Source organism: Haliaeetus leucocephalus, unplaced genomic scaffold, assembly GCF_000737465.1.
Source record: "Haliaeetus leucocephalus isolate CR32 unplaced genomic scaffold, Haliaeetus_leucocephalus-4.0 Scaffold1, whole genome shotgun sequence".
Classification (NCBI taxonomy): Eukaryota; Metazoa; Chordata; class Aves; order Accipitriformes; family Accipitridae; genus Haliaeetus; species Haliaeetus leucocephalus.
The window spans coordinates 13,482,688-13,507,537 of record NW_010972437.1 but is presented as its reverse complement, the minus strand read 5'-3'; the positions used below and the strand labels follow the sequence as shown (position 1 = coordinate 13,507,537).

Below are 24,850 nucleotides of genomic sequence, written 5' to 3'. Positions count from 1 at the left end.
TTTTAATGTTCCATTGAATATATAGCACCTTCTATCTTCTCTGCTTTCAAAAAATGCATGCTAACTTGATGTAACTTAATGAGTTCCTGTTCTAGGTGAACAATATAATTTCTCAATGTTTCAGACACCTTTTAATATTTTCCAGGAAGGGATTGCTGAGCTGTCCAGTTCTGTTCTGTGACTTGCTACAGTCTTTTGTAATAATATCAGATGGACTGATTGTTGTTAGAGTGATCCCTACAGGTTTTTAACTACATCCTTCATTATTTTGCCTCCTGGTAGTAAATAGAATAGAGTAAGGAAAATAAATTGGAATGTAAGAGGACATTGATGAGATAAGCTATCACTTAATGACCAGGCTAAGAACTACCACAGAGGAACCTGGAGGAGTAGCATTGGCTTTCTAGTGGGCAGAGTTGTTATTTATCAAAATGATTGCTGAGGCTTTTACTTCTTTAGACAGTTGCTCTGAGCCACTTAGCAACTTTTGGGTCATGTCCAAGTGGCAGGTAACTGCAGCTTCTTTTTGCATCTTGGAAGCTGCCTTGGTGAATGAAGCAGAGCTGCATTAAAATTGTGTGTATGTGCCAAGGGGCTGGTGGATGATGGTATGCCTTGGCTACAGCTTTAATGTAGACACAGGTATTGCTCACAATATTTTTTTTTTTCCTTGCTCACGTACTGACAATGTGACCAAATAAAGTAATGCTGCAGTGCCTGGTGGGTTAGAACAGAGCCATTGTATTAGGGTGACCTACTGCAATTTAAAAATGAAATTGTCGATCTTCCCTTTCCATCTGTGCTTTCTTCCTGCCCTTTTCTCTGTCCATCATTTAATCCCATTTGGACCATGTGTCTTTTCATATGTAGATGTTTTATGACTGGCTCATTGCTTTGGTTGTCCCAGACTTGCTGCAATAAAGAGACTTATCGGCTCTGTATTTTAGGAGGTGACAGAGTGGAGTAGGAGACAAATCTATAGGGTCAGAAGTGGCATGGAAAGGATACATTGGGATTGACTGTTCATTTTTACTCAGTGTAAGAAGTAAGGGACCAGAAATGAAACTGGCAAGTGACAAATTCCAAATGAAGGGAGATGGTTGTCTTTGCACAGTCTGAATTTACAGTGGGAAGCTCTGCCACAGAGTATCAAAAGTTTGCGTGGGCTCTGCGGCTCGCTTGGGGAGGGAGGGGCAGCTCTTTGGGGACTGCTGCGTGCAAAGATGCCTTTTTTGGTCTAGAAGGTCCCTAAGGTGCAGCTTTTTAAAAGTTGGGAGAATATTTTTATCTCCACGGACCTTTAGCAGTAGGCTAGAATTTTGGAGACCTGAATTTTACCACTGACCCTGACTCGTGTATCCTGATTTTACTGTGGGCAAAAAGTGTGAGAGTGATACCTTCAGCACTGTATCATCCATACCTTCTACAGCTGTGGTGATACTGGTGGAGGGCAGCTGAGAGGAGGCACTGTGTGTGAGAGGTGGGGGGGACTGGAGTACATCTCCTCTTCTGTTCCCTTCTCCCTCTGCTTCATCTGCGCCTGGAAAGTTACAGAGTGACTAAACTCTTTTATTTTTAGACATTACAAAGAAAGAAGGCATTAGGCAGCTGGCTGCAAAAATATTTGTTTGTGACCTTTCTCTACGTTTGTGGAGTTCTTGTTGCTATTCTGGAGAGCATGCAGTTCCTCCCCACTTCAGTGTTTGGTCTTACAGAGTTTTAGGAGAAACCAAAATGCTTATAACTTTATGCATGCATATATTAAAAATAAAATAAAATAAATTGCTTCCATGTTTGGAAAATATGGCTACTTCTGTTTGTAAGCTGCTGGCCTTGTTTGCATCTCATTTTCTTAGTAACTTACTAACTGGACAAGCAACTGGAGCACTGCTGGTAGGGGCTGCACTGGGGTATTCCCTTATCGGTGGCTGAACATCCTCTGCTCCAGTCAGTCCTGTTATGAACTGACCTACAACTTGAGAGAGACTCCTACTAACCTTTCCACTTGTGAGAAAAAGGATTAAATAGGTTTTAATCAGTGAGGCAAAACAGTTTAGCAGCATGTGTGAACAGTGGCTGGAATTGGGGCTGTGATCAGCAGGGTCTGGCCTGCAGTTTGTGATGGGAGCTAGCAAGTGTGCAAAGGTAGCTCGAGCCAAACAGATGTTACTGGTCATGTTTTTTGTTATCACAAAAAATCTCAGGAAAAAGGGGATCTTTTTAACTTTGCACAATGGGGAGATTGTAAATTAGACGTGTATGTTCAGTCAAAACAAAAAAGGCAGGACCATATAAATGTGAGAAATCCAGCTGCAAAAAAGAAACAGTTTTACAGTAATTGAATGGTATGGGTCAGTCATATCACTTGTGTTCCTTAAGAGTAGCTCTGTAGGATAAAGCATTTCATAATAGTGCTGTTGAGTGATGAGGATAAGTTATTTACTTAAAATGGTGTGCATTAGCACTGCGCTAACCGGTAAGCCTGCAAGCTGAAATACAACTACCGAATCCCTTTTTTAATACAGCTACCTTTCACAGACTGTTGAGTAAAGTGAAACTTTCTATTATGTGAAAGTACTCCTGGACGGAAGCCCTTTGGTCCCTTATTGCCCCCAAGCAGATTACTGTGACCAAATTTTCTTCTCTAAAGCTGGTCTGTATAAAACCATTTGTCACTTACGTAGCATCCAAAATATGAAAAAACACTTGATGCTGAATTTATAGGGCACTTTTTTTCACAGCTGAAAAATTACTAAAATCTTTTTGAAGGTGAAGCATTGCTCTTGCAAGCAGAGATAGTTTTATACAGCTAATGTGTGTACATGTCAGTACTCCTATTGCATCAAGTGTTACAGTTGTAGTGCTATTCTTTAGCCTGCCTTTTATACCCATCTTTGATATTAAAGAATGTTTTCTGTCAAAAGGCAGAAAAATGCATGGGTGTGGTGCTGTAGCATTACAGGGGCTGTGGTGGTACTTGAGTACACGTGACTGGTATTCCAGAGGGGTATCTAGCTGATGGAGCAAGCCCGATAGAGCCCATGTGTAGCGATGCATTGGCTTCTGCCACCACTGGCTTCTAGGACTCTGCCGATGCTATATCCTAGCAAATACCTGCACTCAATAAAGTATTGGATTGCACTTCCTTATTTTAGATGAGCAGTTTCTCGTTCCACACCATTAGTTTCACCAGCCCTCAGTGGCACTGCAGGCTGCTTCCAGCCATGGTCCCTGAGGTCCAAGTATTGTAATAGATGCATTTTCTACTGTCAGTTTGATGAGTACTTTGATTTTTATTATGAGGGAAGAGCAATGCCCTTTGTTAGGAAGGATTTCAAATAGCTTCCCAGCTCTGTGTTTAAGAAGTAGCAGGACATTGGTGATCGATGTGCGGGTTGGTTTGGGGTTTTTTCAGCTGGTTGTTTTGGGGTTTAGGGGTTTTTTTAAAGCCTTTTAATGAAACTTAGAATACTTTGTAGAAATCCTGAGGTCAGAAACATGTTTCCTTGTTGGAAAGGTTTCTCAGGTCAAAACATTAACAAGAAACTTTCAAAACCTTGAAAAAAAACCCCAAACCCCAAAGTACTGATTCTCCAGCAATCTTTTTTCCCCTCTAGTGAGTGTAAATGCTGTCTAATAATTTGAGCCAGAGAAAGACAAAACCTCATTAGTTCAGTAAGCTGAATTCTCCCACAAGCTGCTTAGCTGTTTTTTTCTAAACACACGTGGGTTCCACAGTATAGTGCTTAGTTTGTATAATTTGATGGGAGGTATGGGATAATGATGCTCGTGTGAAAATAATGGCTAATGCATCTCTAAAAAGAAGAGAAGGAAAAGCATCTCAGATGAAAGGCACATGTGTATGTGTGCTTTTCTGAAGTCATTTGAGGAGGGTTGGGAATAGGTCCCCCTGAAAAAGTTGGCTCTGAGCTCTCCTGTGCACTGCCCTCTGAGGCAGCGCTTGTGATGCTCAGCAGCAGAAGGCTCTTGCTGACATACTGAGTTGTGTGCTGGGCTTCTTGCTTGAACAGGCAGGTTCTTACCTTTGAAAAGGTTTCATTGCAGGAGTTGTGACCCATTTCCCAGCACACCCAACAAAGTTTAGTGAAGTTAACTTTCCTCTATAGCTACTGGATGAGGTTAACTGGGTTAAGACCCCTGCCTGTGCTTCAGACATTGCATGCTGGTGGGCATTCTGTAGCAGAAGGTGTTGGGAAACATAAAGCCAAAATCAGTGCTGGGATAGGTATACTGAAGATAAGACTCTTGTCTTATCTACTGAATTTGTCCTAGGACTATTAAGATTTTTCTGCTTTTTTAAATTAGTGATACAAGTAACTTCTGAATTAAGTAGGTCAGTCGTACAAAAATAATAAAACAAATTCAGCAATTGTTTTTGTATGTCATGGCAGTAAATCTGTTGAGCATCTGCTCAGAAACAAGCCTCTTCTGCTTTCACTCATCCTTGTAGTTAGAGCAAATTTAGATTGTTTCTGTTTAAAACCAGCAAGCAATGTTCAACAAGTCAGACAATTGTAATCATAAATTCCTGGAACAATCTGTGTTTAGAGACCATAAAGTAGATAAGCTGGGAAAATTTGTTCTCCATCAGTCTTTCAAAAAGGGACCCAGACTCTTCAAAACAGATTTGGGCACCTCTTTAGCACAGAGGGGAATTTTTGCTGGTTGTAACTACCCTCCCTGGTATTTGTAAATACATTGATAGGAAACGGGAAGATTTGATGGACATAATTTGGAGCTCACAGGTGGCTGGTATTAGCAACATGAGCAGTCTTTTATGCAAGCACCACTTGAACTATGCCTGCATCCAAGTGAGAGTTTTTACCAGGTTCACAGCGATGCTGTATGTATGTAATCAGAGTATACCACTTAGCTCAAACTAGAGTTCGTTATACTTGGAGATGACTCAGAGATGCTCTGCACACTTCATGTTGACTGTAGTTTTCTCAAATTTCTCCATGTAGATGCATGCTCAGCATGCTCAGGAAGGGGAGATTCAAACTCTCATTGTGCACTGGCAAGTAATTGACTCAAATGTCTTTGTGGACATGAAAGGCTAAAGCAAAAATGCCTATTCTCGGTGTTCATGGGGACTTTGTAGCCAGGGTTCTGCCTGATGGCTTCATGAAATTTTTGATGTCAGCACAGATCATGTAGGAGCAGTCTCCAGGGTGATTTTATGAAGATGCTTTGTGTCAGACTGAGGTACCTTCCCAGAAGATGGATTGTTGGTCAGGGGATGGATGGGCTCCTTAAGTTTTGGGCTCTAATAAGAGACCATTAGTCTTGCCTGTTGGTCCACAATATGACCTACTTTTGATAAAAATGAAAGACAAAAGGGAATGATTCAAGCTGTGGTGAACAAACATTTAAAAAAATAAAAGTGAAATATGCCCTAGCTTAGTTTTTCTCTCTTGCACTGATGAAAGCCACCAAGTGAGTGGGCTTCCATATTGAAGTTGGCCACGAAATCAAGTTAAGTGAAGGAAAAAGCTTTCTGTGCTTGAAACACATAAAGGAAAAAGGGTTTTCTAATTTGTGGGAAGATTTTCCAGAGCCTGTTAGCCATTAAAATGCGTTACACCTAGATAGAAAAAGTCATTGCTTTAACAAGACTCAGGAGGAACAAGAAGGTTGATGCAAAACTAAGAAATGACAGTAATGGGGCAGAAACTGAAACAAATTCAATTTTTGCTTGCAATCTTTGGGAGAGGTTTCAAGGTCAAGGAGCAGAGAGGTCACTTGTCTCAGTGCACATAGTTTGAAAGTTTTAAATGAAAAATTTAACAAATTTCAGAAACCTTCCTGATGTACAATAACATTTAAAACATATTGCATGTGAATGGCAGGACAGCTTATTAAATCTGATGGGGGAAGTCCATAAATAATAAAAAAATAATCTAAGCTTATTTTGTTGGCAGTTATTCCTGGGTTCGGGGCCTAGTAAGACTTCTTGCAGCTCCATCCCTTGTGATGGTGACTTATTTTAGATATGCCACTTTTAAATGCGGAAGTGTAAACCACCCTTTTTCATCTACATCAAAAAACTTTGTCTTGATTGGGGTTCTCTTGAATGGATAATCTTGTCCTTATCCTTTTGTAAAAATAATTGGACATGAGTTCAATAGCCTTTATTGCAGACTATATTAAGACAGTATAATAAAATCAAGGATCAGATAGTAAGTTGTTATCCTCCCGCAGTGGGGGGAATCTATAGCAGACTTTTTTGTTATTCAGTCTATTGCTTCCCCATTCCTGGGCCCCTTTCTTATCAGCTTGTGGGGGGAGAGAGTTGTTGAGATCGGTTTTGGTTGTTTTTTTGTTTTGGTTTCTGCCCCGCCCCCCTTTCTTTTGCATTTTTTACCTCAGTAAAAATGGAGAAAGGTTTATGGTTTTCAATTTCTGGATTCTTGCTGTCTTGTTCTAGAGAGGATTTTGGTGAAATGAAGCAAGTTTCTAAATAAAGCAGAAACATTTGACAAATAGGCATTGCAAAGTAGTACAATTTTATCACTTCAAAGGGCATGGGAAGGAAACCAAACCTGCTTTGAACTGGTTAACATGTATCACTTGCTAGCTAACATTGTCAATTATTTTAAGACTGATATTTCTTAAATTGAAAGTTAAGAACGAACCGTTGAGTATTTTCTTTATATCTCCTCATACTTTTTTTTTAAAAAAAAGCATATTTAATTACATGAATCAAATATTCATTAGCCCTGTTAGCTTAATGGTTTGTTTTGGGGTTTGTGGTGTTTTGGCTTTTGGTTTTGGTTTTTTTTTTTTTTGTGGCCCTGTTTGGAAAGCCTTAATTCTTGCAGATCTTTTAGGCTGTTTAAAAAACCTGTAATCCCTCTTTACCTGTTGTGGGCTCTGTGGTGGTTTGAGCGTCTTCAAAGCTGCTGAGAAACTGTCAAACGTGGTTTTGCTAAAGGGTAGCCACTGTGGTCAGCTCAGAAATGGCAGATAACCTGCTGGTATGGAAACACTACGTTCACGTGGTATAGCAAGGCCCTACAGGCATATTTCCAGTGTCCCAGATGACTACAGAGTTGCTATATATTAGTTTCTGACAAAATTCAGGGCAAAGATACATGTTGCAAATAGGGCTGTTTGATTTGTAGTAAAATCCAGAGAATCACAAATAAAGAAGATCTTTTTACTTTTTTTCCTCCTCCCTCGTGATACTTTGAAAAAAAAAAATATTTATTCAATGCAGACTTTGCTAGTGCTAATGTACATCAGCCTCCGAGGATTATGAGGGTCAATGCTAACATTTCTAGTTAATTCTGGGATTAAAACGATGTAATTTGTCAAGACGAAAAGCAGTAAACTAAAAAGGTTACATGGTAATTAATTAGTAAGGTTCAAATAGCCAGTGAAGGAAAACAGAAAGAGCTCTGTGAGCCAGTGGGGGCATTTTCCTTACTCTTTTATTAGAGGTTATTTTATCAGTGATACTGCAGTTATATTTCCAGTTGATGTGTCCAGGATGATTTGTGCTCATGACAGATGTGATCTGTTTGTATTTCTAAAGAGAAACTTTTACAGGGTGTGGAGTGCCCAGGAAGTGGAGCCAGCATATTTTTAAGCTGTAATTTTCTGAGTGTGAGGAATTATATGTCTAGTGTGGAGTGGTGGCAATGGCTTCTGAAGAGGCTGTGGGTTTGGGGTTTCATCTCCCCCCGGGGTTGATGGCCAGGTGGGATCCTCATCTCCCTCTAAGGAGCACTGTGCCCACTGCGATCACTGCAAAGAGCAAGTGGTGGCCAACTGGCATTTATCTTCTTCCATCAGGGCAAAGTTAATTTTTAGGGGGTTTTTTTTTTTTTTTTGGGGGGGGGTTTGTTTGGTTTTTTACTTCTCCTTTTTCTACTTACTCATCTGTTGTAATAGTGGCTGTCTTTGTCTAGTTGGCATTTGTTAAAGGGCAAGTGGGAAACCCACATGGTACTTGTTCTTGATCAAATTTACATACTTCTGGTGAAATGGTGGGGTTTTTTTATGCTCTAGGAGAGGTGAGAGATCATTTTGCAAAGGGTTTCTTGACCCCTTGCTAGAGAAAAACTGATTTCTGAGTTTGGGGTGGAGTATAAGGCCTTGCTGTCACTGTTGTAAATAATCAATTTGAGAAAAACAGGCAGGATCCAAAATGCAAACCAGCGCCTGCCTTTAGGGGTACAGGACACTCGGAAATGCTTGTCTTCTTCAGGCAGATGGTGCAGTATTTATGGGCCTGCAAAGGCTGAGTGCTTTCAACTCCGATGCTCTGCAGACATTACCTGAACTAGCTGGCTGTGGGCTTTTTGGGTTGGTTTTGTTTTTAAATGTGGCTTTAGTCTGTGAATGAGGAAGCTGCCTTTAAAAAGGTTCTTGAATTCTGAGTTTAATTCCCTTGTTTATGTTGGTCTTTCACTTTTAGTTCCAGAATAGATGGGGCTGCATTGGGCAAAAAATGCTTGTCCTTTAATTTCTGTGTAATTGAATACCAGCTTTCAAGTCAGCTGTACTGGAATCCATTGAAAAAGAGTTATTAGTGTGGCATTTGTTCAGATTTACGTGTTTTAAAGAGAAAAGCTGGCAATATATTCAATTCTGCTCTTCTTACTCTTTCACAATAGTTCTTCACTCTTAATTGCAGTACCTTATGTGATAAATAGTCCCATGGGCTTCAGTCAGACTGCTTAGGGAATTGAATACCACAGTGTTAGCAGAAATGGAAAAAATGAATAGTGCTTTTAAGAAGTGCAACATTTGGCAAAATGCTCATAGTTTGTATATGTATCAAACATTAATTGTTTTGTTTACTTATGGATCTATTTAAATTATTATGGAAAACTGTTGGTGAGAATTATGTTAACGATGCTTTTTATGGTACCTGGTGTGGCATTTGGGATCCTATTGATTAAATTCTATTTTTAAATTCTATCTTAACCTTGAAAAGCAATTTTTATACTACAAAGTATAGCTTGAATTTGTTAAGGTTTTTTATGAAAAGTAAAAAATATCACTTAAATTTTACCAGTTCCACCAAAGGTAATCACATGGACATGGCTCCCGCACACTTGAATTGGTGGTCAGACCTGCTCAGTATTGAAGACATGTAAAATGTTTCTGTTAAAAATGCTTTCTTTCCCTTGAGTGTCCTAATAGGAATTAACAATCCCTTGAGGGGATTTTTTTAAAGCTTTTTTTTCAAAAGTGGAGAAAGACCACAAGAGCATATCAGGAGAGAGACCTTTGTGGTTTTTTTGAAGCTTTCCATGTCCCTTCCTCCCTGACATAGCTGGCCAAGATCATCCTGTGTCTTGCAGCAGTGTACCCTGCACACATACTTACTGTGCTTTGCTGTCCTTGTGGACCCTTGTTCTGGTCACGTGCCCATTCCTCCGGTGCATGTGAAAAACATAAGCAGCAAAGGAAGAAAAATTTATGGTCCTGTTTAGAAAGTAGCAGATTGAAGCAGAAAATGTGTTTCATTTTAGGTCACGGGTATAACATCAATATTACAATTCTCTTCTTTTTTTAAAATCTACACAAATGCTGTATCTGTGCTTTGTCCTGGATTTATCTAGGCTGTTCATTAGCAAGATATGTCATTTTAGGAATAGCATTTAAGCAAACCCAGCTGGTTTGCTTAGATTTAAATGAAGATCAGCTCAGCATGATGCTTGTTGGAATTGCTCCTTGTGGAATTTTTCTAACTGGGGCTTTTTAATCTGCTTTTGACTTTACCGAATTAATTTTTTTTTCTTTTAAATAAGAATGTTTAGGGACCTGCCTTTCTGTTGGAGTTATATCATGGCTATCTCATTACTTCACTCAGCAGGAGAAAAGCAGAACAGAAGTTGAAAGATGTATGTGTGTAAAACAAAACAAAACAAAAAAAACCCAAACAAAAAAAAACCAACAAAAAACCCCAAACCAACACCTCCCTCCCCCCAAAAAACCCCACACAACCACCAAAAACCCAACCAAACAAAACCCCACACCCTCCAAACTGACAAACAAAAAAACCCAAATCAAGTCTTACTTCAGAGGAGACTGACTTTGCCAGTGCCCAGAAAATCCATCTGAAGCAATTTTTATTTTTGTGCTTATTTAGTGAGTTTCTTGCTCTTGCTGTTGATGGTGAAGGCTGAGCTTGGGTTCCTCTCTGAATGCATGAAGCTGATGAAGAAGTTGTCTTTCATTTATTTGCTTTTATTCTACCTACAGCACTCCTCTGCCCTGTCTCTACTTGTGTTTCCTTGTAGGGCTTTGTAAAATTAGCTTGAACATTGCTTGACATCCCCTTTACTGTCTTACCTAGGCTTGACTCTATTGCTTTCTCTTCAGGAAACTGTTTGAATAGCAAAGACTGGAATTTTTGGGGGGGGGGGGTGTCAGCTTTTTAGTACAAACCATGGACATGGATGCTAAGATTCTCAGCCCCTCTGTTACATGGCTAGAAGTGTTTTACAACTCCTTAAAATTATAAAAGTAAATTTCTGAAATCAAACTCTATGAGCATTTTGTTAGCTTCTTCAGCTACCTTTTTGGCTATCAGCTAACAGCAATGGCCAGCACTGGTTTAGTTACGTCAATGTTGGACTAGAGAATACAATTATTTCTTCTTCTTTTGTCACCTTATACTTTAAGTAATGTACAAGTCTCCAGTGTAGCTAGATTACACTGTATTTACATACAACATATACAGAGCTTATATGCTTCTGTTTCATGAGTGGAAAACTGCTTTCTTCTCGAGCTCAGCAGTGAAACTGGTATCATCCAAGCTGTTAACCCTAAAGCGGGGAATTTACAGTGCTACAGTGCCATTGATTTGGTTGATGCTGTGGAGCTAGCAGCATGGTTGCAATCTGCAGCCGATCCAGATTGCAACCAAACTTTTTACAGAGTCTAATAAGGTGATGGAGTTTTTTTTCCCTCTTATACAAGGATCAAATAGTGAGTTTGCTGACACACTGCATGTGTCTTTGGATATATGACTTCTCACCCCTCTCACAAATAGTCACCAAAATGATTTCAGGCTATTAGAATTGAATTTCATATGGGAATGGTATCAATGTGTCAAGAATTTTTCCTTGGAAAAACAAGGAAAACAAGGTGGGTTTTCATCACCCATCTTTCTTTACCAAATGCTATTGCTGTAAGCACTGTAACATTGCTTAGGACTTAATTCTCTTTAGTCAGCTGTGTGGTCTTAAACATAGCAGAAACAGCAGTTGTAGCTCAAAACAGTGTTTAAAATGGGGGTTGCTTGTGGATAAGAATTCCATGATTCTTAAGAGCTTGTGGTCATTCAACTGGATAAACGTGGAACTACTTCTTAACTATGGAGTATGTTGTTTTGGTCCCTGCTGGCAAATGAAGTCTTAGGAAACGGAAGTCTTCACTTAAAGTGAAATTGAGAGTTACATAGCTCAAAGATGGCAGAAGTTCATACTCTTCATATATGAATGTGATTCCTATACAGACTTTGTAGCTTTCATGGGGTTCCAGAGTTGGACTCATAGTTACAAATAATTTAGCTTTCAGTGAGTGGAATGGTGGTCTTTGAATGTATGTAATGTAAGCTATGTAATTAATCTCTAAAATGTATCTGAGACACCCAGTTTATAAACTGCATGAACTTATGGATTGGTGTTTGGATCTGTAACAGCTTCGTATTTTAGCAGAAGAGTTTGAAGGAAGAGCAAAGTCTTTGAGGCATGGCTCAACACCATTTAAACTTTATGGTTTAGAAAATTGTATTGACTGGGCAGCTTAAGTGCTTGCTGCCTTTAATGACTTTGTTTGAATATCCACTGTGCAAAAGGAGTCCTGAGGCAGTAACTGATTTATGAAAAAGGCTCTGTTTGGAGGAGAATATTATGTGCTCCTCATCTCTGCAAGCTGCCCTGCTTTCATTAGTTGGTGCTTCTCTAGGAGGCATTCCTCTTGTGCTTTTGTTCTATCCTTTTTTTTTCACAACATGAAGGAAAATCCTTTGTTTCATGTGCTCCATGGAGTTCCTTTCATCCTTCAAAGTGATGTTACTTATTTTGCGATGTAATTGCCTGTATGAGCTTGCATTTGAGCTGTAAGGCTAAGTATTGTTTTTGTTGGCAGGGTTATAATGTTTGTGCATTTACCACATGTCATTGATTAATAACAGTAATGAAGTAAATAACTGAAGGATTTAACTTGTTTTCTTTTTTCATTCTTCTGTTTCTCACAGGTTCATTGCTAAACCTTGTGCCTTAGGCCTTAAAGTCCAAGCCAACGGACCACAGAAAGCTCAACCTAATGCTATCCTGGAAAAAGTTTTCACAGCTATTACAAAGGTAGAGTATTTTAAAAAAATATTTACCTTATAAAGTGGGATATGGCACTATAAACTATGTTTGAACAAAACAAAGCTAACTGCTAAACGCAGTGCTACATTTTTACAGCTAAAATCAGAACATGCAAATGTCAAGGTTGTCATTGGCATGCCAGCTTGTGCAGTTGTGGATCCCTTCGTGACGTCTCCTGTAAGCTTTTAATCAAAAAAAATTGTTACAGAAACACTTTGTAGGTGCCATATGGCCACCTACTTCTTTTTGCTTCTTGTCTTTTAGAAATTTCCACAAAATCATCAGGTTTTTTGAAAAAAGAGCAAATTGTGAGCCAGTAAGATTGGCCTTACTGTGTTTTCCATGAAACTTCAAAGCTACTCCTTCTAGGGGAACTGCCTAAACACAGGACGCTGGTGGCTTGCTGGTGTCCCAGCTGTTTACATTGTGATGAATGTCCTTCAATGTCCACAGCTAGAAAAGTGGGGGGAACTGACTGAATAATGTTTTAGAGCTTACAGATTTTTTTTTTTTTTTGTACAATACAAGTTTTTCCCCTACCACTTATGTCTCTGTCTCTACAGCTCTCACTGTATGACATCTCAACTAAACCCCTATGTCCTCCTGTCCGTGCTTTTGAAGCACTCTGAGCTTTCCTGTAGCAGTGAGCAGGTGTCCTTTAGCATCTCCTGAAGACCTCAGTGGTCAGCTGCTTTGTAGCAGAAAGGCCTGTGGAGGCCTGAAGGACAAAGTCACTGTGCTGCAGGAACTTCTCAGTCCCACCTCGGCTCCAGGCTGCAGCTAGGCATGCCACAGCAAAGGCATCAGCCTAAACTTCAGAGTGTATTAGGGTCATAGAGGGCAAAATTGGGTTCAGTGTCAGGGACAGCACCATATGCCATGGATCTGTCTTGCTTGTGTGTCCTACCGTCTCCCAAGATCACCATGGCACTTGGTGTGGTTTTTGTCCTGTTTTCAGGGAGGGAATCACACATACCTTGTTTCTAAAAGCTGCAGCACATGTGCTCTTGCCCAGACTCAGCTGGAGGAAGAATGGGATGATTTTTTTTTTTTTTTTTTTTTAAATTTTACCTTGCAGTATCTGCTAGTCCAACACAGGGCCTGAGGGTGTGAAGTAATCTAACTAGTGCCTGTGAGCCATGGTATGAGCTGGCACACACCGCTGCCAGCACCCAGTACATGGAGACAAGTGGGAAGAGCTCCAAAGGAAAGTATCTACTTTCCTGCAAGAGTTTGGTAGGGCTTCTAGTAGCTGCTCTCAGAGAAACTGTCTGATTTAGCTAGCCGTCTTTTTTGAGTTATGTGCAGCAGTTCTCTCTGGTCAAACTCCCATGAGCTGCATCAGTCATTTGATTTCTCTAAAGTGACAGAGAATGGCTTTTCTTAACCTTCCATTGAAAAACTAGTGGCTACTTTGGTTGACTAAAAAAACTTTTTTTTATTTTTTTTTGAGATGGATGGCAAATACTTCCCTTGTCTTATCCTTTCCTATCCCTTTCCTTCATGTCTTTTCCTAGAGGCTGATAGATGAAATTTCAGCCTGATAGAAGCTTTGCTGTTTTACCTCTTGCAACATTTAAAAAAGTCTTTATCGTGGCAGCTCTTGCATCTCATTCAATGTATGTAAGTGGCTTGCAGAAATAAAGCTAAAGCTCCAGAAAACAAATTGTCCAAAAGCTTTTTCTGTTTCTTTAAAAAAGAATGGGATCAGGAGAAATATATAAATAGTCCTCATGCAGTACTGTACAGGTAGATTTGCTGCATGATTAGAAACATGGCCTGTACTCCTCTTCTCCGTATAGTAGTCAAATTGAGGACAGACTCATTTTGCTTTTGCCTTACCTCTGCACCATCTTGCAGCTGCTCTAATGAAATGAGAGTTCCACATTTGCTGCTTTGGAGAATAATTGTGTGTAGCTAATTTTACAGAAAAAAATTCTCTCTCCCTGTGGTCAAGGTGATTTTCCTTTAGAAGTTGTCACTTTGTTTAATGACCTCATTTTTTAACATTAATATGCACAAACATGGGATATATCTTCTTTCCATGTCAGTCAAATAGTCTCCACTACTGCAACAGTTGATAGGACAAAGATCCTGATACAGGAGGGTGGAACAGGCATAGCATGTGGCTGGCAGGGGGTGTTTGTAAGCCCCACTGCTCGAGAAATGCGTGGCATTTTATCTCTATTTATCATCACTTTCAAGTTTCAAGCAAGTTTTCATCCAATTTTCCCCTTTAACTTTCTTATTAGTAATAACCTGCATGCAATATTACAGCATATGTCCTTCTAGATTAATAATAGTTACTGTAAACGTATTTTGATGTGGATCTGCCAGCAGAGATTTCTGTGAAAGTGATTTTATTTCTATGTATCCATGTGTTTGACAGGCAGCCTCTAAGACATCAAGAGGCAATTACGGTGGTTGTAAATTTAAAGTGGACTTACTGCAGTTGGGCAAAGAAACAATTTTTATCCTTCTCTGTTCTGTAGCATCCAGATGAGAAGAGGCTGGAGGGCCTCTCCAAGCAGCTGGACTGGGATGTACGCAGCATTCAACGCTGGTTTCGACAAAGACGCAACCAGGAAAAGCCCAGCACTCTTACAAAGTTCTGTGAGAGCATGTAAGGATGCGTGTTCTCTTTAGTCTTGTTGAGCCTGTGTCCTCATGAGTTTTCCCCTTTGTTCTTCATGTGTATTTTTGTAGACAGGTAGAAAATTATTCAAATTGATAGAATGTAACTTCTTGAATGAGAAAAACAATTTCCTTTCTCCTGGAGTCAGATTGTACTTTTTGTGTGCTTTCAACGGTGAAAAGCTTTCAGAAATCAGGTGGTTGTGATTCTTACTGTCAGGGTGCCAGCCTGACCCTTTCAGACAAATTGCCTGGTGTTAGGGTGGGAAGCTGTCTTAACAGCACAACCTTTAGCTATACAACCTGACAGAGATCTGAGATGGAGGAGTAAAGATAAAAGCCAGTTGGGTTGTTAAACCCTTTCTTTGTTTTTTCTCATCCCAGGCTTGTCCCCTTTACTAGCCCATTTCCCTGGGTGCACTGAACTCTGAGAAGCTAAAGGTTCCTACACTTTGTTTAGGAAGTTATTTTTCACCTGCCAGGGTTTACTTTTAAGGAATCTTTCCCAGCACTCAGCTGCTTTTCAAACTGGTTATCTATATAAAGGTCATTTTCTAATTGGACTCCATTGTTTTTAGTATCTGAGTTACATTTCCATGCCAGCTGGATGTAACATATTAATACTTAATCTGCATTGAAAGAGCATGGAAAATTAAATCTACTTAATATTTACATGTTTTTCTTAAAGGAAGACTGATAGGCATTGAATTCATAACAAAATACAAAGAACAACACTAGTTTATTTGAAAGACTCATTAATTCCTAGACTTAGCCCTCTAGCACTGCTGGATGTTGTTCCTTTGATGTGGAAGGTTATGCATTTAAGGCAAATTTTACATGCTTCAAATCAAGAGACTTGGCAAATATTGCTGAGGCCATAAACAAGTATTGGCTTTATTATACCCTGTTGGTCAAGTAGTTGTGTTATTGCTGGCTTAAAATTCTAATTATACTTTTTCTTAGCTGGTAAAGAAGTGTTAGGTAGAAATGTCAGCAGAAATAGAGGAAGCCTATTTAAGCTAGAAAGCAAATCTTAGTTAGTATTGTTTTCCAAGTTTTGGGGTTGGTTTTTATTCCTGATAATTCTTAAATGATTTCTTTAAGAAATTGCAAGTAAAGAAGTCACAAAAACACTGCAGACCAGACAGAGTGAGAGGGGAGGAGTGTGTGTGTTTAAAAAAAACAACTTGTGGAATATACTGTTGTATCATTCATGCAGATTTCCTAAATATATTTCATACTTTTTCCTTTCATAGGTTTCCTGAGTATTTTCCTTGAACCTTAGTTTCCTGTGGCGACATACAGGAAGATTCATAATATGGTCCTGAATAAATAATGTATTAAGGCATTTTTTTCTAAAGCCAAACCACAGATGAAATGTTATTTGAGTAGCAACTGATACTTACTTTCAACTAAGGACTGAATAGGAGAGAAATTAGAAGAGTTACTGTTAAGCATATTGTCTCTCTAGCTCAAAGAGTCCTTTTTTTTATTTTAGAAGAACGATAAATTGTCTGAAAATGATTGCCCTTTAATAAACAGAGGAACTTAACTGTCAGAGTGCTTAAGTCCTTTCCTTGGCATTTACAGCTAAAATCCACCCCACATAATATTTAATAAAGCCAGGCAGGGTGAGATTATGGATAAGCCTGGTCATCCTGTTGCCAGCATTTGGTGGTCTTAGAGTTACTAATTTTTGAGATCAGTGAACAACAACCATTTTTCTACAAGGGTTGTGGCTGTTAATGTACATACACATTTGTCTGCTTAACTTGTAGGAATGGCTGTGGAATCTTGGAGAAAAATTAAAACTGTATTACTGTTAGAGCTAGCGTATTTGGGTGGTGTATTTGGCTGCTTCTGTAAGTCGGGTCAAAGACTTCACTCTTTTGCATTAGTGCCAGCACATTTGGGCTGACCTAGAGGTAGAAAAAACTTAAACATACCATGAAATACAGGCACAGATAGGAAAGTTATGGGTGCTGAACTTGCTCCTTTGTTGTATACGTTATGGAAAAAGCATGCAGATGAGAGCTATGAGTGCAAACTGGAAGGTAAGGTCAAGCTGTAATGAATGTCATTAACTTAACACTGACAGAATTAAGTGCTAGCTTCATTTAGAGAGAGCCGTTGGGCATTACTACAATATGTGTACTTAATAGCAATGATAATACTTGTCCTAAAGAAGCAAGGTGGCCTAAATAATAATAAGTGGATAGTTCAGGTTCTCTCTGCTCGTGGTTTGCAGATGGTGCAGTGGGAGTTGCCTCTCCATCTCTATACATACATGCTGCTGTGAGAATGTGGTGTTATCCAACCGACTGTGTGTGCATTGCCTTGATAACATTTCCAGTGGTGCAGTGTGTGCCACCAGCTGTCCCGTCACACGTGCTGGATGGAGTTGTTGGCGGGTAGTCAGAACAGCACCGAGAAGCCAGGGATACCCTTTTTTCCCCTCAGTGTGGGTGTTAAACGGTTGTCTAGTTAAATTATCCATCAGAGCACTAAGCAAGGTGCTTCAGTTCAGCAAAGAAATCCTTCTGTATGAGCTCTGTAGCCTTTTCACAGCGATTGAGTTAATGAGGTGGCTTTTGGATGAAGAGTCCATGTCTGGTGGCTGCTTTGGAGCTCCAGGCTGCATAAAGCACATGTTCCCGTGACAGTCATGGGAAGGGGAGCACTCCAAGTCTTCAGTAACTGGGGCACCAGTGGAGAGTTTTGTAACCCTGACAGAGAACGAAATGTGCCCTTATGTAATAAGCAGGCACAGAGCAAGCAAAATGACAGTGATCCCCACCTACACCTTCAATTGTTGAACTGCTGTTGTCCTTCCAGAGAAGACTTCAGTTTTGCTGGCAACTGCATTGATCGACTGTGACTTGGGAAGAAAAGTGACAGAACCCACAGCAAATGTGGAGCTGCTTAAAAAGAGCTCTGACTCTTTTTACATGGAGATAATTCAATTTACTACTAGAAAAAATGTTCCTTGGGCCCAGAGTGGCTTTTCCATGATGCAAAGGAGAAGGCAGCAGTGCCAAAAGGGCCATAGACCATTCTTGACTGCCTTATCTTTCTTGCCATTGAGTAGTGTGGGTACTATCTAAGGTAGAGGAGCTTCAATAGGACAAAGGCTGAGAGTGAAACTCAATGATAAACATGCTTGGCTGGGATGAATGACACCCAAAATCCAGGCCCAAACAGACTAAAACAGTAACTTGATCAGATTCTTCTTGTCCCAGATTTCTCACTTTCTCTACCCCTTCCCTTCTGTTTCTTTTCAAGCAACTTCCATTCTGGTCCTAAACAGAGTGCAGAGAAACTCCAAAATGTACACTTTTTTTTTTCCCCCCCCCCCCCCCCCCAAAAATGGAATAATTCCTTTGCTGCCAGCCTTCATCAGATGTCCTGGGCATTAGCAGATGGTGGTTATAGGAAGAAAAAGACAGTAATAAAATCTCTTGTCTATAGACACTGTTTGTGCCACAGCCTTGTGGCGAAAATAAATTACTTTTCAGGGACCTTAGCCAGCAATCACCCCATAGAGTTTTGTGTGTCAATCTGAAAGAGAAGGCGCCATTTGATTGTCTGAGCTGTGGAGACTGCTAATGGTGAGACTTTAGTGGCATCACGTACCTGCTTAAGATTTCAGATGCTATGGTGATAAGTACCTATATGAAATATGAAGTAGATAATTTCATGAGGTGATGATTCATGATCCAGTATTAGTCAGAAAGACAGTAATAAATGGGGTGCTGATGATTATTTTACTAGCAAGTCAATGGGTTGTTTCTTAAGGATTTGGTGATTCTGACATGAAACTTGGAGTTAACAGCAGAGTATTTGTAGTCACTAGGAAAGGCATCCACCTAGTATAACCTCAGATTGTAATGCTCAGGCACTTAGCTTGCTATTTTAGCTTCTGGGGAGAGTCTGTCCATAGCTTTTCTTTCTCTTGTGGGAATTTAGGCAGTTTTGCTTCTTTCCTCAACTTGATAGATCAAAGTTGCATAAAGGAGAAGAAAAAGTGGTGAACTGAGCAAAGTAGACTTTTCTATTGCCATGCATTTCTGTTGATTTTTATTCCTTTCTCTCTGTCCCCATGGCACTGCCTAACATCAAGGAAAAACAAGCTTTCTCCTGATCAAGAGTAGGGTAAGGACCTTGTGCTCTGCACTTGGAGTATGCAGCGCATGAGAAAACACAAGGAAGTGGATTGTCTTGAGTCTTTTCTGAAGCTCATGTGGTTTCTGTGTTATTCATGGAGAGTATCTGCAGTACTTTACAAGGCTAAAAGTTGTTTCTGCAGAGGACTTTTTATAGTGGTATAAATTGGATCAATTGGTCTAACAACTCTGCTGGAACATAGTTCTAGCACAGAAATGTATTTAAAAAAAAAAAAAAAGGTGTCTGACCAGAAATATGTTCCCAAAAACATCTTAATGAAGAATGTTGCATCTGAATATAGTGGAATGGGAATTCCAGGCATGGAATAAGCTACTGGGGAAAGGGCTTCAAGGTATGCTGCGGACCCCTGGGACGATGTAACTCTTGGAAGACTATGAATGGGGACTTTGCTGATTGCCAGACAGAATATAGGATCCAGGAATGTCTTTGTTAATGTCTGACATGTCAGAAGGCCAATGCAGTAGTGATTCCCAAACCACTTCCAGTTTCTTCCCAGTTTCAGTGTATTGCGCTGCTGCTCACACTACCAGTGCATAGGCATGTTTGCTTTTCTCAAAGAATAAATAGTATAGAAAGAGCAAGCATCCTGGCCTCCCTTGCTGTCCGGAGCAAAGGGAGAGAACCCATGATGCCCTAAGTTATTAGCCTGGGACTTGGGAACGTCATCAGGCTCATGACTTGTCTGTCCTAGAGCTATGTACATTTAAACAAGCTGTTTATTAGACACATTTACATGGTTTCCAAGGAGTGGCTGGCGGAAACATATGGCCAAGAGAATTTTTTGCATTTATGCAACAGTCTGCATGTGAAAACATGGAAATGTGCTGACTGAAAGGCCAAAGATTTTTTTTCCCCTCATTCTTCTCCAGAAAAAGCTTGGATACTAAAGTATCTGTAAGTGGGGTGTCTTTTAGTTTTGATGTAGGGGTCAGAACAGTCTCTGTCTCATCTCTGAGTCAGAACATACTCTTTTTCCTAAGGAATTGAAACTGTGTTTATGTACGTTGCTTTTGGGGAGATTTTATCTATCTATAGCTGTATATATGTGTGTGTGCACGTGTGTGTGTATAGAGACAGATATATACAGAATACTTTTTTCTCGTCATGTACATTTGTGTGAAAATTTTATGGGCAGTTTGCAACTTCTTGGCCATATTGCTTTTCTCGACTAGCAGAGTAATTCTCTCCTACAAAATTGTACTGGAAAAATAACTATGCAAGGGAAAGAAATTGAGACAGCTGCTTGGTTGTTGAAATTCTGAACTGTGCTGATACAAATCTTAACAAAGCGCATAAAAGAATTCATCAGTCTGTGCTTTGTGTGTAGCAGTAAAGCACTAGAAAATAAATAGGCGTCAAAAAGCTTCTAGCTCTGAATTTTTAATAGCCTCAGGCCCTCTTAAGTCAGCTTCTAAAACACTGCTGAATACAATGATCTTTGAGATGCAAGCAAAAATATGTGGTAAATGGTATTATGGGTCCATTTAATTCTGATTTGTGAATACAGGTTTTCAGCTGCCTCAGTGGTACATGCAACTGAGGACTAACTAGTGTTTCACAACCAGAAAAGAGAACAAGGGGATGGGTCTGTCATGCCATGCTATGTGCTCTGGGGCGAGTGTGATAATTACTGTTCAATGGCCATAGAATTACCAAATCTCCCTCGTTTTCCTCTGCTGTTTTCCATGGGGCAGGAATGGCTGCTCCTTCTCCCTCTCTCACAGGTATGAGGCATAACCTCTCCCCTGCTGCTCCGGTCTGTTCAGGAAATCTAAAGCACTGGTAACTCAACCACCTGCTTGGTGAAAGGGAAACTGCACACCGGACTAGTATGCTGATGAAAAGTTAGATGTTTTCCTTGCTATTATAACTCTGGATTTTTTATTTTTTTTTAAACTGGGCAGATACTTAGTTCTGCTGCTCCTTCTTGTAATGTCCTGCAGTGGGCTGCGTGCTTCTGGGAGAGGTGCTTCTGTTGACATATGATCATAGGACAGCAGTCTCGCCTGAAAGAGAAAGCATCAAGGACAATCCAAAATTTCTGGAAGTCACTGTGAAATAGCAGCAAAATCTGCAATGAGGCATAGTATTGGAAGCCTCTAATTACTGATTTATTTCTTCTGGAACACTTTGTACTGAAACAGTTAATAGGACTGATAAATGTTTATACAGGTGAAAAAAGTGAGTCATTTGCATATTTTTCTTGCTGATCCTTAACTTTACTTCTTTTCAGTATTTCAGTTAGCTTTCTGTGACCTTGAGTGAAATATTCATTGGTGTTTCTCAGAAAGTGTTAGGATACTGGAGCAGCTACTTTGTATTCCTGTTAGTGGTGTCTGAAGAACACAGTATTGTGCGATATCATGGAGGAGTAGGGAGTGTATATTTGTGTACACCTCTCTGTGTCTGGATGTAGTTGGTTTTTTTTTTCCCTTTCTCCCCACTATGGCCTTAAAACAAAGGGAGTTGGGCAGGAAAAATAAGAGGAGGAGTATTCCTTCAAACACAATAGCTGGGTTTATAGCCAAGAGACTGCTTGGCTCAGGTCAGGCAACAAGGTGGTTTCCCCAAAGCTGCTAACTCAAAACACCACCATGTTAAAACAGACCTGTAAAGGGAAAGCCAGGGAAGCTGTCAGCTGCTGTGATTGACCCAGTTTCTCTGAGTGCCAGTGTCAAGCTAAGTTGCCCAAGCTAACTTCTTTTAACCTACTGGAGCATCAGATTGAGGCTAAATGGTGTGAACACAGATTTTTCTTTAAATCCACTCAGCAAAGTGTAGCCCTTTGCAAAATAAATTTTGAGGCATCCTACTTCACTTTGAAGAAGTTTTTCTGTGTCACTGTTTGCTGCTGCTGTCTGTATGCTCCAGCTGTGCCAAGTTTATTAGATCAAAAGGAAAGAGGAGCAACTGCTATGTGATCTGTCTTTGTAAAACAATGTGCCCTTTTCAAATTAATTATCTGAGAAATTACTCTCACTTAGCATAAATCTTCATGGCTGGCAGGATTTTTTTGTTGTTGGAACCAACAATTTTATTTTTTATTATAACACATACAGAGCCCTGTCGACAGTTTTGATTTTTTTTTTTTTTCACGTGAAGTCCTTGTTGGTTTGTACTAGTTGCACTTGAAAAACGAATAAAGGTTGAGTCTGACAGCCTTCATCAGAGGGAAAGACCACTTCAGTGGTGTTTTCTGAAAGTCTTTATTGATTACTTATTTATTTATTTTTTCTTTACTTAATGTCATGTAACTAAGTAATGTGTATCTTTCCATTAAAAGATAGGGGAAATTCATGTCAATGAATCCTGATAGAAGTATGTCATAAAAATGCTGGTGAAAGTAAATTGGTGGCTCTTAAATAGCCATAAATTGCTTGTAAAGCAAGAAGTGTGTTCCTGTTTGATTTGGTTTTTAACCACTAAAAGAAGGGAGTCATAAACCTGCTGTGTGTTTCTACAGTAGAAATGCTAGAGAGACAACAACTAATAACAAAAATGGATTCTTGGTATTATCAAACTTGTGAGGTTCTATTACTGTTTTCATTATGTTAAGCGTGTCTCTAAAAAGAGCAGCTTGAAGATCTCGGCTCTCATTTACTTGAAACAAAATAGTGTCTAAAAAAGTCACCTTTGCCTTCACAATGGAATGAAAGCTGGAAAATAAGGGTGTGCCTTCACTCCATTTTGCCTCAGGTGGTCACATCTCCCATGGGCTGCACATCATGAATACTGATTTGCTACTGGACTCCTTCTGTGGTGATGCTGCTACCTCTTGCCAAAAGGGAATGCAGGCACTATTGAAAGGATAATTCATTGAAAAGATAATTCACTCCACGGTTTCCTCCAGACAGATGATATGGGTATAAAATTTGCCACATCTGACTCTTCCAGCTGGCATAGTCTTGTTATCCAAGCAGGGCTAGTGCCTCTACATTGTGCCATAGGGCAAGCAGCACATGCTTGGTGTCAGGCTATAAAAACACTATTCTGGCAAAGTGCAATACAACAGTCTTAGTATTTCAGAAATCTGGATCCTTCTTGCAGGGATGGAAGAAAAGAAAGGGGGGGGGGGCGGGCACAAAAATAACCACAAACCCACAAATCCTCATGGTATTTGAGCTGTATTTCATGTGAATGTGAAGTTAGATCCTGGGCACATGCCGTCCAGCGTTCCAGCCCGGAGCACTGTGGATATGAGCCCATCCAAACTAGTTGGGTCTCTTGCAACTGTGAACTCTGTGAAATGTCTAGATAAGGTTTCATACATCAGGTGATACAGATTTAATGATGGTGTTAGTGTAAGGCAAGGTGGAACAACAAAGGCTAGCTCTTACACTACTCAGGCAAAACTGTCTTTGAAGGGAATAGAACTGTTACTGGTGAAACCTATAGAGCTGGGTTGCCTGTCACTATTTCCCATTGTGCTGCTAGGCTGGTGTGAGCAGAACAAACTGTTCCATTGCCATTTTGAATTAAAATTGTCATTAAATGTAATGTGAGAGTATGGTACTTTGCAGATGCAAATAGCAGCACTGTGACTGTAGATGCTACAGGGATTGTGCAGGAGATCAGAAGCACAACAGAAGAAGAGAGAGGGTCACCTTAGTACAAGATAAAAGCATATGGAAATGATGACTTGTATAAAGAAAATAAATGGAATACAGCAACTGCCTATCTCATTGTGCAAGAACCAGCAGGTATCAAATGAAAAAGAAAAGGAGCATATTCAAAATTGAATAGTGAAAATTGAATAGTTTTTCACACTCTGAGAAATTAAACAGGATTTCATGTTTCTGTCATGGAATTCATTGCTCTCCTGAGGCAATAATTCAGCAGTAATTTGTAATTAAACAGATTATTTTATTTACTTGGGCAACCAGAGTATTTAGTATTGTGCTGATAAATAGACTGTATCCATAGTTTGCTTAGAAAACTTATGAAGACTAATCTTAAGTCTTTGTAAAGTATCATGCATGCTGAAACTGGAGTACAGAGGTAAGGAAGAGAAGAGCCATGTGACCAAACAGCGTTTGTGGCACGAAGGGCGTAGCAGGGAGTAGAGGCTCAGGTGTTGGCAGAGTCAGATTTGTGAGACGGCTTGGCGAGGGAGGACATAGGTTTTCAATGAGATGTGGAGGGCGTTGGAGTCTGTGAAATTGTTCCAGAAGAGGGATGATGTGACCTTCACTGAGTGCAACAAGAGTTTATTATAGCTGCAGGTAGTAGGGAAGTTGAGATGAGTCACGGATGCCAAAAAGGAGGCTCTAATTGAAGTCATCTAGCAAGTGGCAACTAAAGTGTAGAGAGTAGCAAAGAGAGTCTGGCAGTCGTTATCTATAGTAAGCATGTAAAATACTGCGATTTTTGTCACAGTACTGTAAGACTTACATCTAGACTCTGGGATTGATACATTCAAGGACCTATTATTCTCTTAAGAGTGTTATATCTAATAACATCACAGAAAAGGAAGAGAGATGTGCTTGAATGCAAGGCCTCAACAGAAGGTAAAAGAGAATGAGGCATTTATACTGAGGCTCATGTCAGGGAAACTAGTGCTGTGCAAAAAGGCCTGGAGTCATGTTTGGGTATATAAAGCTAAGACAGAAATCCTGCTCTGTTATACATCAGGGTGAGATGTTGCTCCTTGAGACTAGCACTCAATAGCTTTG

At 39.8% G+C, this 24,850-nt stretch overlaps 1 protein-coding gene across 1 annotated transcript in view; it reads left to right on the top strand.

The window, feature by feature from the left end:
- Positions 1-24,850, top strand: part of CERS6 (ceramide synthase 6) — a 130,037-nt gene that overhangs the window by 30,748 nt on the left and 74,439 nt on the right. The window contains exons 2-3 of the mRNA XM_010567268.1: positions 12,242-12,347; positions 14,852-14,982. Coding sequence (XP_010565570.1) covers positions 12,242-12,347; positions 14,852-14,982 — 237 coding nt within the window. The remainder of the gene's footprint in view (positions 1-12,241; positions 12,348-14,851; positions 14,983-24,850) is intronic.